Source organism: Camelina sativa, chromosome 15, assembly GCF_030686135.1.
Source record: "Camelina sativa cultivar CO46 ecotype springtype chromosome 15, ASM3068613v1".
Classification (NCBI taxonomy): Eukaryota; Viridiplantae; Streptophyta; class Magnoliopsida; order Brassicales; family Brassicaceae; genus Camelina; species Camelina sativa.
Genome location: NC_141894.1, coordinates 8,523,454 through 8,542,199, shown reverse-complemented (window position 1 = coordinate 8,542,199; position 18,746 = coordinate 8,523,454). Strand labels below are relative to the sequence as shown.

At 35.1% G+C, this 18,746-nt stretch overlaps 3 protein-coding genes, 3 long non-coding RNA genes and 1 pseudogene across 7 annotated transcripts; 4 read left to right on the top strand and 3 right to left on the bottom strand.

The window, feature by feature from the left end:
* Positions 1-2,372: 2,372 nt before the first annotated feature.
* Positions 2,373-4,374, bottom strand: LOC104746113 (putative ADP-ribosylation factor GTPase-activating protein AGD15). The gene is made up of 8 exons (XM_010467519.3): positions 3,935-4,374; positions 3,779-3,837; positions 3,595-3,685; positions 3,449-3,503; positions 3,268-3,358; positions 2,970-3,168; positions 2,670-2,826; positions 2,373-2,585 (listed from the first exon to the last, which is right to left on the bottom strand). Coding segments are annotated over exons 1-8 (705 nt in total). The 5' UTR covers positions 3,986-4,374; the 3' UTR covers positions 2,373-2,583.
* Positions 3,969-7,603, top strand: LOC147926405 (uncharacterized). The gene is made up of 2 exons (XR_015582516.1): positions 3,969-4,394; positions 4,545-7,603. It is a non-coding gene; the product is annotated as an uncharacterized LOC147926405 (long non-coding RNA).
* Positions 4,505-7,754, bottom strand: LOC104746112 (putative metal-nicotianamine transporter YSL5). Its single transcript, XM_010467518.3, has 6 exons — positions 6,940-7,754; positions 6,535-6,692; positions 6,330-6,427; positions 6,111-6,245; positions 5,824-6,013; positions 4,505-5,721 (listed from the first exon to the last, which is right to left on the bottom strand). The coding sequence occupies exons 1-6, from the start codon at positions 7,364-7,366 to the stop codon at positions 4,594-4,596; spliced, it is 2,136 nt and encodes a 711-aa protein (XP_010465820.1). The 5' UTR covers positions 7,367-7,754; the 3' UTR covers positions 4,505-4,593.
* A 105-nt stretch (positions 7,755-7,859) lies between these two features.
* On the bottom strand, positions 7,860-9,585 carry LOC104746110 (uncharacterized). The gene has a single exon (XM_010467515.3). It carries the CDS (start codon positions 9,288-9,290, stop codon positions 8,097-8,099), a length of 1,194 nt encoding a protein of 397 aa, XP_010465817.2. The 5' UTR covers positions 9,291-9,585; the 3' UTR covers positions 7,860-8,096.
* Positions 9,586-9,980: 395 nt separating this feature from the next.
* On the top strand, positions 9,981-11,655 carry LOC147926404 (uncharacterized). The gene is made up of 4 exons (XR_015582514.1): positions 9,981-10,445; positions 10,557-10,843; positions 11,095-11,163; positions 11,261-11,655. It is a non-coding gene; the product is annotated as an uncharacterized LOC147926404 (long non-coding RNA).
* A 221-nt stretch (positions 11,656-11,876) lies between these two features.
* LOC147926403 (uncharacterized) lies at positions 11,877-12,260 on the top strand. The gene is made up of 2 exons (XR_015582515.1): positions 11,877-12,015; positions 12,102-12,260. It is a non-coding gene; the product is annotated as an uncharacterized LOC147926403 (long non-coding RNA).
* A 429-nt stretch (positions 12,261-12,689) lies between these two features.
* On the top strand, positions 12,690-14,529 carry LOC104746109 (nucleosome assembly protein 1;2-like; annotated as a pseudogene). Its single transcript, XR_015581624.1, has 6 exons — positions 12,690-12,724; positions 13,122-13,156; positions 13,247-13,297; positions 13,401-13,462; positions 13,561-13,862; positions 13,950-14,529. The product of XR_015581624.1 is annotated as a nucleosome assembly protein 1;2-like (transcript).
* Positions 14,530-18,746: the final 4,217 nt, after the last annotated feature.

Here is an 18,746-nt window from a genome sequence, read left to right as displayed (position 1 = left end):
TCTCTCTTTTTATTTATAATTATTTGTTCTTTGTTAGATTTTATTTAAATAAACTAACAACTACAGTGTGTTTATGTAGGTTTTACAGTAAACATAGCTTGAGAAGCCTAAGGAGCCGCCTCCTAATTTAAGATCATAAGTTGAAATTTTGTATACAGAGATTATAACATATGCTAATTTTCAGAGTGATTTTCTAAGTATAGGTTTAAGAGCATGAAAAGATGAATTATTTTTGAATAAGACAGTGAATTCTGAAAGTATTCCAGAACCTATAGTTATTATTTTCTATATTATTTTGTTTCTGTTTTTTGATTAAATACTTTTTTTTCCATTTTATAAAGCAGAGAGGATTAATATTCTCACCTCTATTTGTATAAAATGGCATGATCGTGCATATGCTTATGTTTCTTTGCTTTCTATTATGACTTACACCAATAAATCTTCAAGCTTATAAATTCTTTGTTAATATGTTAAAAAAAATAATCTATTTGGGGGATGCCATTGCAGGGAGGATTTGGGAAGGTCACAACATATTGTGGTTTAATTGTGTAGGGTCTACAGAACTGTCTTCTAATTTCATGTTGATAAAATTTTATATTTAAAAAATATAATAGAAATTTTCCATTGGATATTTAAATGGTCGTCACAACCTTCTAAGTGCAAGTTATCAGTGTAAAGGTTATTGGCACAACAATACAATAAAGATCTTATGTTTTTGTGACATTGGTTATTCATTTCTAATTTGTTAGCCATTTAGTCATTTACATTTTGTAGTTAAGTTATGTTACTTTATGATATAAAGTAAGAGATTAAATGACGACTAAACCTGAAAATTATGTAGAAATTCAACTCAACATAAGACATGGATCACATAAGAAGCAAGTATGAAACCATTTTAAAATAGCTTAGGTACCCCTAATTGGTGAAGGCTTTTAAGGTTTAAAAGTATTTAAAAGTTGAACAATTGTTGGGTTCACCCCTAGGGGTGAACCACTCTTATTCACCCCCTATTAACTAAGGAAACAAATGATTAATTAAAGAAACAAAATCTGTATATCAATTATTTTTATAATTGTTAATTCTAAATATTATATTATAGTTTTTAATTATAATATCAAAATTCAAATTACTTTTTTATAAACCCAAACCGACAATTTTTTTAATTGTGTAATTTAAACTCTAACCACTCTTTTATAAACCCAAATTGAAATACAATTTTGTTTAATTGTAAAATCTAAACCCTAACTACTCTTTTATGAACCCAAACCGACATATAATTTTCTTCAATTGTAAAATCTAAACCCTAACCACTCTTTTATAAACCCAACCGATATATAAATTTGTAGATTGTAAAATCTAAATCCTAAACCCTAACCACTTTTTTATAAACCCAAACCGACATATAATTTCGTTTAATTATAAAATCTAAATCCTAACCACTAATTTGTAAACCCAAACCGACATATAATTTTGTTTAATTATAAAATCTAAACCCTAATCACTCTTTTATAAACCCAAACCGACATATATTTGTTTTTAATTGTAAAATCTACGCTCTAATCATTTTTTTATAAACCTAAACCGACATAATTTCCTTATTAAAAAATCTACAGAATTTGTTTCCTTTATTTGTTTTGTCTTTTTATTTTAATTTTGATTTATTTTATAAATATGATATATGACATGGCGTTTTGTTGTATTTTGATTGGTTAATTAAGAGGGGGTGAATATAAGAGGTTCACCCCTAGGGGTGAAACCAAGAATTTTTCTTAAAAGTTTTAGAAGTATTTTATTTGTCAATCCCGCTTTTATGACGTTTTAAAAGTTTTAAAGTTTTAAAGTTTTAACAGTCACATATTTTTAGGTTATTTGCAAACTTTTAGAAATAAACAAAATATATTATTATATACCTAACTTTCAAATATATATTATATAATATATAAGATTAATACATGTTAATTTAATCCATCACTAATCCGGTTCAAATGCGTGCCTATCGGGAGAGGTTTGACCCGCTTGACAATTTAGACCATTCGGTTTTGGAAGTTTTAATTTTTTTGACAGTTTTTTTATCCAATTTCATAGCTCAGAGGTTTAATACAAATTTAACCAGTCACTAATCCATTTCACAATTCTATTCGGATCTATCTTCATATGAAATCTAATTTTATTATTTCAAACATTGATAAATTGGATGAAACTAAACCAATATAAGTTTAAACTGTAAAAATTATAACCAATAATTATATTAATAAATATATCATCGTAAATAATATATTACAAAATTTAAAGAAAATTTAATTTTGAAATCATTCCGTGCGGGTCTGAATCTAGTTCAAAATAATAATACACATTTGTGAGTTGGTTATTGCTTTCTTTTTGTCAAATATATACTCAAGATGTTCCCTCTTCCATTGTATTTAGAAAAATGCTTAAGTTACAAGCAACCAATTTTGGATTATAAATGAATAAAAATAGAAAACAGAACCAACTTCTATTGTCATCCCCATCTTTGCCAACCTGTTGACTATAATTAAAAAGCCCACATGATGATTAGTTTCCAAAAACTTCATCTCATTCTCTTCCTGTTTCACATTAGAGATTAAGAATCAAAACCTCATAAAAAATTCACAGAAGGTAAAAAAGAGGAGCCTGAAGCTTGGCCTTACAGTCGAAAGTAGCCCAGCTTGATGGTGGAGCTATGGTGGTTCTTCTATTCTGATTCAATTCGTTGGAGAAAATCTCATTCTTTTGATTTGGTTTCTTAACTTCTAGCCCCACTGGTAGAGGTAGAGCATATACATTCTCCTTCATATCTACCGAACCCTGCATTACATAACGGTTTATGAGAAAAAATGACTCAAGATCCTTCTAGAAAAAGGTTTCTTGATTCTTGCCGTAGGATCAATGGTGATGAAAATGAATTTGTTTGCATTGAGAAAGTGAACTTTGTGAGAGATACCACATACCGCGCGAATTCTTGTTTCTGGAGGTGTTGCGTGAAGAACATGATTACGAAGGATCTCTTCGTCAAGTGAAAGAGTTCTTTTCTTTGGAGTTTCAGGCTTAAATCCGCTCTCTACCAAGTGACTAACTTTGCAGCTTAGATTACTAACTATAGGAGCCGGTTGAACTCCTTTAGGTGAAACCCATTTCTTCTCATTATATCTAAAAAACAAACACAAACATAAGAAAACAAGATCCAAGCTAGAGTTTGTGTTGTAAGCAACGAAGGCAACGCTTTCTAGCATAGTAAAGAATCAATACTTGGCTCTTATAAACATGTCGCTTGAACTTCTCTCGAAATGAGGAGGCATTTCTGATTCCCAATACTGATTTGCCTTAGCATTACCGGTAGCTAGACCCGAGAATAAGATGCATTATGGGATTGTTATGATGAATTCAACTACTGAATGGGTTTCATTATATAACAAAAAGAGGAGCTTACATTGCATGAAAGCAACCTGATCTGGAAGCCATGTATCCAAAGTTATAGACCTTACCTGTTTTCAGAAAATTCATCAGTAACACTAAATTTGTATGATTCATCTTCAACACAAATCAATTAAAAAGAGAGATGATTTAAGGAGGCACCTGTGAGATATGGACGCCAAGGCTACGATGGATTCCAGAGCATTGCATACAAATGAATATCCCAAGGTTCACACTTGCCCATCTTGGTGCCCTGTAAAATAAAGATAGATCCAACAACACAAAGCTCTTACCATTTTTGTTCAATGATCGTTATTAAAAAGATGTTATCATCAACCATGCTTACTTTGATCTACAATCTGCACATTCTCGATTGTCCTGGTGCTTCAAAAGTGCTTCCAATATCTATAACCCACACAAATCTCTAACCTTTTAGCCTTCCAGACGCAAAATCAAAAAAAAAAAAAGAATGAGAGGGGAAACAAAAAAAAAAAGATGTGACCTTGGAATGTTTGGCGTTAAGCTCCTTGGAAACAGAGGCCTTCCCGTTCATTCTGATGAAAGATAATCACAGAGACAGAGAGAGAGAGAGAAAGAGAGAGGCAATTGAAAAATCAAACCAAGTTTGTAAACAGAGAGCGAAATTGATTTTTTTTTAAGGAAGAACGGATTTGAAGGAGAGAAGAGGGAAAGAGAAAGAGAGAGAGAGAGAAGGAGAAGTGACGGTTTCTCTCGTTACCCCTTTTATATCTGTCACTGCGACACCTCATCTCTCTATTTTTGTTAGTTTTTAATCGAAGATGATGGAGTCAAAAGACTCAAAGCAAAAAGTACGGATTTTTCAAATTCCTAGCTCTCGAAAACCCGATTTGATCACTCATGCTCAAACCTTCGAAAACCCAATTGAAAGAATCGATTTTTCTTCTGAGCACAATCGACGATTCCACCTCAATTTTGCTCAGGTTAGCATCTTCTCTCATCTGAGCCTCATGGGTTACATCAAAAATCTATCTTTGTGTCCTTAATCCACCCAAGTTTGGGGTTTTTCATGTGATCTATATGGTTACGATCATGAATCTAAAAGATCTTTATATACGAGTTACGTCATACAGGTAAAAGGAAAAAAATTGAAGAAGCATCATTACACTTATATTTGAGTTTTTAAGAAGATCTACTCAGGAAGTTGTCGACCTTTGAATTGGTTGCAGCAGAGAGAAACTTCATACAAACAGGTGGGTTTACTCCAGCTATAGCGAGCACTGAGCTTGGCAAAGACCAAATGCCATCTCCACATATCAAACCAGAAGCCACCGCTGTTCCAAAAGCTTCAGCCTTAGCTGCATCTACTCTTTCCCAGATGAAAAGTATTAAACTTCCCACACACATGTCAATTGCAAAGTAAGGTCCCAAGAAGAACGGTATAGCCATTGCCATTGGAAGAGGAATGAACCTTCCCCATTTGCTCTTGAGACTATCTTTTACTATGTTTACTAGAATCGCCACACTGAAGAAGGCGTAGCATAGAACGAGGCATTCTCTTGGTAGAGATGAGACACCTTCCACTCCTAGTTTAGCCATACTTCGATATACTGTAGCAAACGGTGCAGGGTATTCACTGTTTGGGAGTCCTAAATCATCAAACGCCTTGTAGAATAGCCAGAACACGCAAGGTGATACCACACAACCCATTGCTGTTCCAATCACTTGGCTTACAAACATTGACTTTGGTGATGATAACGTGAGGTAGCCTGTCTTAAAGTCCTGTGTCAGATCCGAAGCTGTCGAGACTATATTCATCATGACACCACATGCTGCTAGACCAGCCAGCATACCACCATGCTCAGAGCCAGCCCAAGCTCCGATTGTGAATATGGCGAGCTTTCCATAAGTTGAAGCCAAGGACCAGTCTGTGAGTCCAGCTCCATAAGCGTTACAAAAAGCTAAGACAGGCGCGCAGATATATATGACCAGAATGTAATACCATCTTAGCTGGTGAAACATGTGAGGGAGGATGGCTGTTGATGTTGCAGCGATTATGATATAACCTCCAACAGCAAACCAAGTCGGGATTTGGTCTTTGAGGAAGAATCTTGTACGACGTTGATCATCATAAGACTGCTTTGGGCTTAATGGGGAAGCATGAGGGTCTTCTTCTAGTGTGAAGGAGGTTCTTGAAATAGACGTTGTCGTGCCTCGAAGCTGTACAAATAGTCCTGAAAGTGTCCGGCTCAGCACCTTGCAAAAGTTGTATAAGCCATCTCCTAGGATTATAGCAACAGCTATAAACACCTGAAAGAAAAAAAAACATAGTTCAGTACAAAGAGATTAACTTGAAGCCGAACGATTCATAGAGAGAATTAACTGAGAAATGTTATAGAGAGTTTAGTTTGCCTTGTAAGCTTGGAGACCATGCATGCTGCTGGATGGGACATTATCAGGGAACCAATCTCCCTTTTTGGTTTCAATAAGAGGCCACATTATCCCCCAAGAGAGGATTCCTCCCAAAAGGACAGAGATGTTGATTATATACGGACATATCATTCCAACACCAACATATGTTGCTGAAAAATCAAAGTAGAACCTGTTTGTATATCAGACTCTCACCAGAAAGGAACCAGATTGTGGTTCAAGCCAATGCTCTATAATTTCGAGTTATGTGAATTGTTTGTTGAGCTTACTTGTACTGGTAAGCTTTGAGTCCAAATGTTGGGAAGTTGGAGAACCCACAATTTTCTCCACCAGTAAAGAACCATTGGAAGAAACTCCATAAGAAGCTTATAGAGAAAAATTTCCCCAACACCCTCACTTGTTTCCTGATGCAGAGAGCAGCATGGAGTCAAAAAGAAGCAGAGAACTCAAGACTTGAAAGTGCATAAAGTGAAGTGAAAGGTTAGTACTTTGCTAGCTTGACTCCTTGAGGGGTGTGAAAGCTGTTGATAAGATGAGCTGTTGCAGTACCACTTGGGTATGTTAGTTTGAAGTCTATTACCATTATCTGCAAACTCACAGAAATTGACAATGCAATATCTCATAAATCCATTGTTCCTTTTTGGTTCACAAGAGAGAAAGCAGGAAACAAAAAAGTTATGAGTTATGACCAACCTTTCGCAGGGGAACAACCGAGAAGAGGCCAAGGAAGCTGACAACAAAGAGGAAACCCATAATCCAACCCAAAGAAGGGTTCTTCACCCCACGGTAAGCATCTCCGGATTGGTTTGCAATTCGTTCACTCATGCCAAAGAGGTATGTTCCAAAGCCTCCTGTATAAATTTCATATACCCAAGTAGATGCATTTATTATAAAGCAAAAACCTTGACATAACTAGAAAGAGAGAGAGTTTGCCAAAAAAACTAGAAAGAGAGAGAAAGCAGGTGAGTGATGAGTACAAAAGACTCGACACATTTGTACTTTTATATCAGAATGTCACAAAACACACGCAAGAAAAACTACGGCAAGATGCAATTAAAAACTGATTTCTAATTCAATGTGAAGATGAGTTTTCTTTACCGCTAAAGGCAATGCCAGAAGAAGCAACAACACAGGTCTGAATAACAGTATTCTCCTGGCGAGTAAATGGCTGTTTCAAGAACCCAGACCTATGGAGCATCTTGGTCCATGTCTTGACAAAGAAGAAACCCAGAAGACCAGCTGAGACGTTGAGCGAAGGTATGATTCCCGTTGTGAGGTTAAGCTTCATAACAATGAAGCTAAACAAGATGCTTAGGAAAAAGCTCACTACAAAAGCCCTCAAGGTCAGCTGCTTCTTCCAAGAAGGTACTTCTCTACTCTCAAAGATCTTCTCCACAGATTCATCCTCTTCCTCTTCATCTTCGTCTTCTTCTTCAACATACTTGTTCTTGGCTTTCTCTGATTCTGGACTAAAACCAGTTTCCTGCAACTCATGTTCCACAATCTGACGATCTCCTTTTCTCATCCTTCCTCTTTCTTTCTCGTTTTCTCTGTTTCTTAGATCTACGAGAGGGTGAGATGGTGGAGCAAGTATTATTGGAACGAGAATCAAAGCTCTAAGGAGTCAACTTGGACTCGTTTTTAACATTCTGACAAATCAGATAGCTTTATTCTACTTTATTTACTTAAAATTCCTTGTCGGTATGTCTGTAAACAGCTATTTATATTTGGCAATTAAGTTGTTAATGGTTTACTAAATCAACACAAACACCATTAAGTTCTTGCAAGTTCTTATCCAACATGCTTGGACACACAACAAATATCTTCAATCATTTTATAGAAACAGTGTTTTTGAGTGCTCTCTAGACCACAGAAGTAAATAAAAAGTCTATACCTTTTTTATTTAAAAGGATAATGACAATTGAAGATAAGGAGACATACAAAACCAATGGTGTGATTTATTTCCTTCATCTCGAAATGGCATATCTTTCTCAATAATAAAATGAGAAAACAAGAAAAGGACCAATCTATAAATTATATATTCCCATAAACACTACAATCTGATTTACACGTGAGGACCACACTATTACAGACCTTTTTTTTTTCAACTTTTGATTTTTTTAAGAAAACACTAGGAGACACAACAACGGTTCAATTCCTAAAAATGTCATCTTTTGTTTTTTTAGATAACGCTTCTAAAAGAAACTTGTCATTTTGCTTTGGAAGAAAAAACAAAACAAAACAAAACTTGATCTTTAACCAGTGGAGCTGTGATTATAGAACCTTGAACATTGTGAAGCAGGTCTTGAGAGCAGAGGTGCAACTTCGATCGGACACGTGGACAAACCAACGACTGGATCAGTCTCCATACAGTTATAGGACAAACAGAGAGAAACAGAGTCTGGTAGTTGGAGACCAGAGTTCCAAGGGAATCTCGTGAAGTAGTTATGTTGCAAGAAGAGCTGTTTTGTTGTACCGTTGATTAAGCTCTTGACGTATTCCTTTGGAATGTCTCCTGTGAGACGGTTATTGTTCAAGAACAGAGCCTCTGCTCCGGCGAGCGCGGGAGGTAAGTCTCCGGAGATTGAGTTATGGCTTAGATCAACAATGGAGCCCTGTGGTAACAATGCCGGCGCTATGGAGGTGGCGATGGATGTGAAGTTGTTTCGTTGTAGGAACATTGTTGAGATTGTGGGGCTGAAGAGCGAGTTAGGGATTGCGCCGGTGAACTGGTTCATGCTGAGGTCGATGTATATCAGCTCTGTTAATGGCTCTAAGGCGTTGATTGTGCCTTGCATTGAGTTTCCGGAGAGAGATAAGTACCGGAGAGTGATCGGGAAAGCGGGTGGGAGTTCGCCGGAGATTTGGTTCAGCTTTAGGTCTAAATGGAACAAGGGGCTAGAGACAGGGTTAAGGTTGTTGGAGAAATGGTTTGAGGCTAAAACAAGGACTTTGAGTTGAGGGAGAGTAGTGAGAAAAGGAGGGAGAGAACCTGAGAGTTGGTTATAGCTAAGGTCAAGTGTGTGGAGGCTTGAGAGAGATGATAAAGAAACGGGTATAGGACCGGTTAAGCGGTTTCTTGTTAGGGAGATGACTCGAAGGAGAGGGAGGGAATCGAACCGAGGAGGGAGAGGACCGGTGACAGAGCCGGGGTAAAGAATGAGTTGGGTTAAGTGGGTTAGATTGGAGATGGAAGGGGAGAGAGAACCGGAGAGATTAGGGCCAAGAGATAAGCCGGTGACACGGCCAAGAGAAGAAGAGCAGGTAAGGCCTGAGAAGGAGGAACAAGGGTCAGGGACTGTGAAGTCCCAGGATGAGAAGAAGGCTGAACCGGGCATGTCGGTTAAAGAGTCTCTGATGGATTCCAAGGCGGCTCGATCCGTTGGAGCTAATGAAGAGAAAGTGGAGTGGACGAGAGTGAGCAGAAGGAGAAAGAGAGTGTAGCTCATGTTGTGTCTTTTTTTTAGAGAGTTGTGTTGTTCTCTTTCGTCAAATGAGTAATAAGTTTGGTGAGAGGTTTTTTAAAGAAAGAGGAGAGAGCGTGAGAGAAAAGAGTAATAATGAACTACACAGCATGTGTGTGTGTGAGTGAATATGTTAACGTTATGGACTCTTGTTCGAAAATGTGTTAGTTTATTTATGATTACGCCTCTTTTTTCACTCTTGTCGGTGACATTGGCGGTTGTGGTCCCTTTTTTTGCATTCAAATCTCTTCAGGAGGTAATTTAAGATTTGGGAGATTCCGGTTTTTTACTCTCTTCAAGTTCGATCTATTCGGTTTGACAAAATTGTGTACAGATATGCCAAACCTATAATCTTAGCTGATGAAGTAAATAAGTGTATAAACTTGAAATTAAAATATACGGAAAAGTCTTCGTTTATTTGATTCAATTTCCACAGCTATGGATGGTTAAGTTGTACTATATTAGAACTAGAAGTAAGGTTTGGTTTTGGTTTTGGTTTTGGGTTTTGGTTTGGGAAATTGGCAAGAATAACCCAAAAAAAAACTATAGTTAAGTGAGTAACTTTCTAACCATTTAACTATTATATACTTTGTATTATCTATAATAATGACAACTATATCCTCATTGCATAAGTAACAGTTGCCACTAGTCATTGTGTTTTCTTCTCTCTTCCTTAGGTTGACATATATATTCTTCTCTTCCCATTTTCTCTTTTTCTATTTACTTAGGGAAATTACCTAGAATATTACATAAAAGTAAGTTTATTACTAGACTAACACGTTGAGATTTCTGTCTTACTAGAATAACACATAAAAATTTGCAAATTACTTTTATATTCTGAGTTGTGTTGTGTGTTTTATTACGTTTTATGTCATTCTCTTTTAAAACAAAGGGCAAAATAAAAAGATCATAAACCTGATCCCTTGAATCATTGTGTTGTTTGTCTTACAATAGTTTGGAGAAACATATTTAATTATACAAAGAAAAATCATCAGCTAAATTTCTTCGATCTTCATGCTAATCTAAAGGAAGCTCTCTCCTCTGTTTCTCTCACCTGCGATTATGTTTTCGATGGGCATGTTCATCTTCTTGTTTATTTCCGGAGTTCCAATGGCCATTGGATCGATCCGCCGTTCACAGGCAAGTGATTTGGTTTCTCCAATAGGCGGTGGCCTGTTTGAATTCTCCTCCACTCGATCTCTCGAGAGGATCCGTTCGAGATCTATGTTGTTTTTGCTTTCTCCTTTCCAGATTTAAGTCCGGCGTCGATGTAATAAGTCCGGCATCGAGTCGTCAAGCCGCTGGATCATCGAGTTACTGTAGACGATTGCAAAAACGTATTTGTTTATTATCAGCCGAAGCGACCGAAGCTTGACGACGAGGCTTAGTTAACTCTGATTCCTTTTCAAAGTAGCGATTTTCAGGGTTTCTCGCTGAGCAGGAGGAGCAAGAGCTGGAGAAGTATGCTTAGAGAGCAGGAGGAGTATGCTTAGAGAACATGATAAGTTCGATTTGTTTTTGGATTTGTTCAGATCTTTGTAAGCATCCTATAGATCATGATTGATTCTCCGACAAAATATCATATTTCTTCGAAAGGGTTTCTCTGAATCTGTCTAAGTAGTAGTTTTGAGAAAACTTACCGTTTATAAGATTTGAGAAAGTTAGTTCATGAAATCTTTGTTAGTTTTATCCAGTTTATAAGGGGAAAAATTGTTATTGATTGTGTCCCTGTGACTCTTCTTTCTGTTTATATTCTCCTTCAGCTAAAGTTGATTCCTTTGGTTTGCAGGTCATAGTTGCATTTCCAGATGATGGAGCCTGGAAGCGTTTCCACAAGCTCTTGGATCACTACCCCACGGTGTGTAGCTATCTAAACTGATATTTCATTAATCTTCATTTGAACATCTTTGTGACATTCACGATATCTAATGGATCTCAATCTTGAATCATAATAGGTTGTGTGTATAAAAGTTCGTGAAGGAGATAAGAGAATAGTCAGGCTGAAGGAAGGTAACCCCTCTGGTTGTCACGTTGTTATCGTTGATGATCTTGTGCAGTCTGGGGGTACACTCATTGAATGCCATTGGAACCCTCATGAACAATCTCCCTGCATTTTGCATCTACCTATAGCAAACTTCAATGACTTCTTAAACACACAAGTGTTAAGATAAAAACTAAGGAGAGGCTCTACGTCAAACTTGATTAAGTCTTTCATGCTAACTTGTGTTAACATTCCAAGTTCAGACTAGTTTTGATCGAGAATACTTGTTATTTCTTTAATCTGCAGATGATGTTTTATGCAAATCTAGTCTGAAATTGTCAAGAGAATTGGCGGTTTCATTTGTCTTAACTGTTTCACTTTCTTTTTTGTCACACAAAAAGTATTGGCAGCTCATGGAGCCACGAAGGTGAGTGCTTATGTAACTCACGGTGTCTTCCCAAAGAGCTCGTGGGAGCGTTTCACCCACAAAGATTACATGAACTAACTTTCTCAGATTCAAATCACATTTTTTGTGAGAATTACATTTTTAAGATTTGAGAAAACTTGCCGTTTTCTGTGATGAATGCAGATGGATTTCCATTGATCTCTTTAAGATCAGTGCCAAATGCATGAGTTTTCATGTTAGAATTTTTGTTATGTCTGCAATTTGTGAGTTTTGGTTGACTTGGGATTTGTGCTTCTTTCAATGGCTGATTAATGTGTTACATGGTATCGTTATTGATACTCTTTAGTTTATTGGATTTTTTAATCAAATTGCTTATATCCTTGTATTGAATTGAAAAACTTGATTGCAGGAGCTATGATTTCAAGCATATTCAAGAAAGAAGAATATATGGGTTCTCATATATTATGAACAGTGGAGAAAACACGTTTCATCAAGCTTCATAATTCTCTTAGTGTTGGTGAATTACAAGGCCAAACCGGCGACTGCTGCAATGGAAAATAAACAAAAAGGTTGGTTTTCTCAACTTCTCTTGTAGATATATCCTTGAAGTACGAATTAGCTTATTAATTCTACAAGGAACTCTATAATATTTTTTAGTGATAACTTGACTAAGGAACTATGCATAGATAGTGTTTGATGAATGTTTCAATGAAACTTGAACTTATTTTGTGTTGGACTTGAATTCAATAACACACAGTCTTTGTTTTTTTTGGAATTGCACATAGACGGTTAGCACAAAGGTGGCTGGTTCCGGTGTTATCACAGCGGGTTTTGAGTTAAAGCCTCCTCCATATCCTCTAGTACGTTTTCTTGAATTTGTTGTTTTCATGAGTTGGAAACTAAGTTTCTTAGATTAGAAAAGACCCTGCTTTTAGATGGTTGATACAATTATATTAGACTTTGTTCTTTCTACTGCTAATCATTACTTTCAATTTAAATGACCGTATGCAAGAACAACAGCATTTTATCTGTGTATTTATTTCTTGTATATCTAGTTTAGATTGAAAACTGTGTTCCTGCAAAGAAAGCTCGATTGATTGTATTTGATATTACTTTATTTGTTTCCCTTCTCGAAGTTGTAAATGGCATAAGATTATATTGGGTTTTCTAGTGATGCAGTTTTTTCGGTGGTGTGATATTCTTTGCATGTGTGCAGAAGCTACAGACTTTGGTTAGATTTTTGGTCTCTCCGTTGTTATATACTTCAGGTTTGAATCATCAATCCACACTCTTCAAAATACATTATTCTCATCATGAATTTTGCAGCTCTACTTCATTGTTTTTAAGATGGAAAGAATCAACTGGTACAACAACTTGGTCTGATTTGATTTTGGTTGTTATGCAGAATGGTATGACACCATTGAAAAAGAAGTGACAAAGATCGGAAGTCCAAGGTCCAAGAGGGTAGAGAATTCACAAATTTATCTTGTAATTTCTACTTTTATTATGTAACATAGGTCTTTAAAACCTTAATTATCATTTTCATATTTGAAGGTGCAGGGGAAGATGTAAAATCAGAACAAGGAAAAGAGAAAGCAGCTGAAGGTAATTTTATCAATTTACTCTAAAGTTTGTATATTTTATTAGGTTCTAATGATGATGATGAACACATGGCCTTTGTAAATGATATAAAATTGTCTTTCTTCAGAGAAAGGAGTGCCAGATTTCTGGCTTATTGCATTGAAGAACAATGAAATTACTGCTCAGGAGGTTCGTTATTAGAACATTTCTTATTCTTTTTGGGTAATAAAAGGGCGACTCTCTATATTTTATTAGGTTCCTTATGTGTATTTTTTCCATGGTTTTAGATAACTGAGCGAGATGAAGGGGCTCCCAAGTATCTTAAAGATATCAAGTGGGAGTAGGGTTGAAAAACCAAAAGGTTTCAAGCTTGAGTTTTCTTTTGATCAGAACCCTTACTTCAAGAACACTGTCTTGACCAAGACATATCCTGGAAAGTGTTTGACACAAAAGATTCTTAAAAAAGAAGCCAAAGAAAGGATCCAAAAACACTAAGCCGATCACTAAGACTGAGGACTGTGAGAGCTTCTTCAACTTTTTCACTCCACCCCAAGTTCCTGACGATGATGAGGATCTTGATGATGAAATGGTATGTCCATCTCCCGTTGCACTTTAACTTTTGATTCAGTACATAAGATTGTGTTAAACATTAATATGATCATTGAATCTTGCACAGGCTGATGAACTCCAAGGCCAAATGGAACACAACTATGATATCGGGTTTATACCTTTTTATTTCATCTTCTGTTCTCTTCATTTAATTCCTCAGTCAAAAGATATGAATCTACTGTTTATCCCATCTCGCACTGTGTCATGGTTCAATGGTGAAGCTGTTGAGGCAGATGACCTTGATATGGAAGACCACGATGATGAGATTGACGAGGATGATGACAAGGAGGAATAAACTGATCAAGGAAAGAAGAACAAAAGGAGGGTAATTACTGTTTATCCAAACTTGAGGTTCATGTAGACACCTGGAGGTCTCTCTCGGGGTTGGATCGAGAGCAACTGTGTTGAATCACCTACAACATCTGGCCACCCATAATGTGGCTCAGCCCTTCACCAAAAACATGATCCAAAGATATATTAATAAAGCACAAAATTAGATAATATGTTTAGATTTAAGCTCTCTCTCTTACTCATAGGACGTTTCTTCATCCACCACTATGTCCCAGCTTTCTCCCGTTGTACTCTTTTGTATTTATGAACCTTTCTGCAATCACATACATAATAATATTAGACCTCTGTTGTTTCAACTGCTCATATATGCATTTGCAGCTACATTTGAAAAAAAAAATGCATTTTCATATAACAAATATTTACATCAAAGGGAAACAAATCATGTTGTGGATTCATTTAGTAAATACATTAAGGCACAAACATCCGAGACAATAATCAAAGTTCCTTACCCGTTTCCAAAGTGTTCCTCTCCCCACGTTCTTGACCAACCTACAATCATGTGAGATAATCGAGTCACATGGGATCAGAAACGTATCAAATGAGATGAGGGAAATCAAGGAAGAAGAAGAAGAAGGAACTCACCGTCGCTGTTAGGTGATACATGCCATGTCTCTCCCTGACGTGAACCTATCCCACTGAAAAATTTCTCTTCCCACTTGTCACCCCAATTGGTTCCCAACTCTGTCTCAGCCCATTTTTCAGCCTATCCCACTCGGAACGTATAGACTAACCAGTGACCGAAGCATTTAGAACTTGTAAATAAAACAGAGTAGTTAGAAGTGAAAACCATTTGAGGACAGATCCTCTTCCATCATAACGTTCTCCCCACTTTACCCACCGAATACAACAGGATATTAGTAAAAATTTATTTGGTATACACATAATTATACATAGTTGTCCAGTTGTACTTTCATATTCATAGTTGAACTTTTGCATTTTTTCGTATTTCCAGTTGGACTATTATATAAATTATTAATTAGCAGTTGGCCACAAGATTTATCATTATTAATTAGCATATACAAGGTTTTCATAACACAATGTTCATTATACTTTGGGTTTCACCTCTTTTGCTTCATTTGAGGTGATCACTTACTAAGTCTTCCTTATACTATAAAGAGTGTTTTATGTGAAAACGATAGTATATATTAGAAAGTGATAAATTATTGTATTGTTGATTAAACATGGTTATTTAATAGTTCAATATGTAAAGAAATTCTTATAAACCTTAATTATCATTTTCAAATTTTAAATATAAATGCAAATCTAAATATATATTTAGTTGTACCTAGTTGAACTGAGTATTATATATTTATGTTATCTAAATATTACCCTCTATAGTTAAAATGTAATTTTGTGTGGTTATTATTCATTACCTCTCAGAAATATAATAAATAAATAAACAATTACGAATCACATAGGTTGTTCTAGTAACATCTCTTACTTTTTCTAGTAACATCTTTTACTTGTTCCATTTATGGTGAACAACAACGACAATATTAGCTAGGGTTGCAGAAGAAGATATATTGAAGATGACTACAAAATTACAATAATATCATTCATTAAAACGGATTTATGGACACTAAGCAAAAGAACGTTATTTACGTACACTAATCTCAAGAACATTTTGTATGTATAAGTTCATATGTACGTACACGTTTATATGTACGTACACGTTCGATTTTAGGTTTAATGAACCCGAAATTACCATAATATCCTCGTCTTCTACCTCTAACATACGACTGAAAACCCTAATTTCCCCTGCCTCAATTTATTTTTTCACGACTTATATGTCTATTTTTTTGGTTTCACTTGTGGGGTTTTTACTCAACTATTATAGATTTTCGTCTCAACATCTGATTTCTAAATTAAAAACCTATAAAAAGTGAGTTATATAGATTTTCGAAACGATATCTTGCTCTTCCATGGATGAACCCAGAGGAAAGATTAACGAAACAGAGTAGGAAAAAGACGTTTGCTCCGGCCGACAAACAGAATACGATTGATGAATCTGCTACAAACGTTATTACATGAAAACCATAGATCGGAAGAACAGCAAATGTGTTTAGATCTACCTCCAATAAGTCTATCGCAACGCTAGACTGTCTTTGACAGCTCAAACAAATTCGTGTTATTCTGGTAAGACTTTACAGCTGTCAAAAATGCTTACTAAATCTACCACGGACAAGAAACCTACCATCACACTCTGAAAACTATTTCAAAAAAACAAACTAGTATACCAAAAATATCTGAAACGAGAGAAGGCTGTCGAATAAATCTGTCGCAACAGGCCATTAGTCTACCATAAATATCTTTTGGGTCATATTGACTGTTGAAGGTGTACATCAGATATTTTTGGTATACATAGTTTTTGATACACATATACGTCCACCGATAAGTGTACCAACACTACAACTAAGTGTACCATCTACGTCGACGGCAAAGTGTACCAGCACTACAACTAAGTGTACCAAAAATATTTGACGTACACCTTTAATCAGTCCACGTGTGTAAATCTACCATCAAAGGATCGGTAGACTTAGTCCCAACTTCCAATGTTTTTTTTTTCTAATGGCATTAGTCGTAATTACGTTTTTTCCCAACACTAGTTTCAGGGGTAGTATAGGTACAATGGGTTAGTCTAGTAATAACAAACAATTGTATGTTACTTTTGTAATAAGGAAGCTTTTATGCAATATTCTAGTAACTCACCCTTTACTTTATTGTTTTCATTTAATTTTTATTTATATTTTGCATTAATAATTCAAAACTCTTACTAATTATATTTCACAACCTCATTTAAAAAATATAGAGTTTCTGAGTTTATCTTATAATTTTGAATATATCATAAACGAATAGTGTTAACTAAAAACCTAATATATAACTAAAATTAAATAAGTATTCCTACTATATAGAATAAAACAATTGAAAATACCTAAACGATCTATATGTTATTAGTAATATTCCACTTTTAATATCGTTCTCAAGTTCAAATTTATTTAAATTGCATACCTACATAAGTTTTGTTATAATTAAAATTATCTAAACGATTTAAATGTTATATATTTTGTGTTCCACACGTTTAACTCAATTGCATGGGTTGCCTATGTTGTATCGATTAGGGCATATCAATTTTTTTTTCTATTGTGAGTTTAATTTGATCGTTTGGATTGCTTATGTTATATCACTTAGGGTATATATTTATTGTTCCACGCGTTTAACTCGGTTGCTTGGATTGCCTATGTTGTATCCCTTAGGGTATATCAATTTTTTTCTGGTGTGAGTTTAATTTGATCGTTTGGGTTGATTAATTTGAATCGTTTAAGGATACAAAATCTTTTTAGTATAACCACCACAAGTGATACCACCTTACAGTCATTACCACTACCATTAATTTATATTTATTAAAAATGTTTTTTTTCTATACTATTTAGTTTTGTTTTATACTATTTCATTTAAGTGTTGTAAACAAATATTATTCTACTACCATATTCATTATTATCATTTTTGCCATCACCGTCGTTTAACACAGCTGTTTGAGTTGCCAATGTTATATCACTTAGGGTATAACGTTTTTTCTTTGTTGTGCATTTAATTTGGTTGTTTGTGTTTTATCGCTTAGCGTCTACATGGTTATTTAGGTTGCTTATGTTGTATCCCTTAGAGCATACACAACAGAGAAATTCCTCACCGTTACTCAAAAAAAAAATTATTATATAACTAATCAAAAGTTGACAACTGTAGAAACATCATGAGAAACGTTGCTATGTAAAGAAATAAGAGAGCGGTTCTTTCTCTTTCTCTCTCCTAATTCTATTATTTTATTATTTTTTGATAAAGAAAATTTTGGGAGAGTAACATCGTTGTAGATGACCTTAGGGTATAGCACTTATTTTTGTTTTGCGTTTAAGTCTGTTTGAGTTATTTGGGTACCATACTATTTTTTTCTATACCATTTTATTATAAATACTATTCATCATTTAATGTTTTCAACATCCGATTTTAAAAATTCAAGTAATGTCGAATGCAGAAAAAATATTTTACATTTTTAAGATAAATTTTAGTATTTCAATTAATTTTGTTGAAAAGGTATATCACATTAAAATGTAATGGGGTAAGAACTATTTATCCAAAAAAATAAAGAAATTTATTGAATAAAAAATTGACATTATACTCCAACACTTTCGTTGGGCTGCATAGTATTTTGTATGTAAACAATTTTCCATCACATTGGCTCGTTTGAGCTAATCTTTTGTTGACAAAAAAAAAAAATAGCGTTTCGTTAGGCTGTGTGTGTCATCCACATTACCCCTTTTTGTCTTTTTGCATTAGCCAAAAGTCATTCACTTAATTTCTTTCATTAGTGTGCTATATTTTTAGTTTATTTTTTTTTGTTTTGGTCATCTGGCAAATTCACCCTTTTCGTTTTTAAAAAGTTAGGTTCAGTTTGTAAATCGTATTCTAACGGTAACTATCATGTTGGAGGGGAAATAACAAATTACTATATTTATTTGGC

Bases quoted from the DNA above. Each gene is read 5' to 3' on its own strand.
- LOC104746110 (XM_010467515.3), bottom strand. From the start codon at position 9,290: ATGAGCTACACTCTCTTTCTCCTTCTGCTCACTCTCGTCCACTCCACT.
- LOC104746112 (XM_010467518.3), bottom strand. From the start codon at position 7,366: ATGAGAAAAGGAGATCGTCAGATTGTGGAACATGAGTTGCAGGAAACT. The intron at 6,693-6,939 runs GTAAAGAAAACT...AAATTTATACAG, and splicing joins TTCTGGCATTGCCTTTAGCG to GAGGCTTTGGAACATACCTC. The intron at 6,246-6,329 runs GTACTAACCTTT...TCTCTGCATCAG, and splicing joins CAAGGAGTCAAGCTAGCAAA to GAAACAAGTGAGGGTGTTGG.
- LOC104746113 (XM_010467519.3), bottom strand. From the start codon at position 3,985: ATGAACGGGAAGGCCTCTGTTTCCAAGGAGCTTAACGCCAAACATTCC. The intron at 3,838-3,934 runs GTCACATCTTTT...TGTGGGTTATAG, and splicing joins TTAACGCCAAACATTCCAAG to ATATTGGAAGCACTTTTGAA. The intron at 3,686-3,778 runs GTAAGCATGGTT...TTTATTTTACAG, and splicing joins TGTGCAGATTGTAGATCAAA to GGCACCAAGATGGGCAAGTG.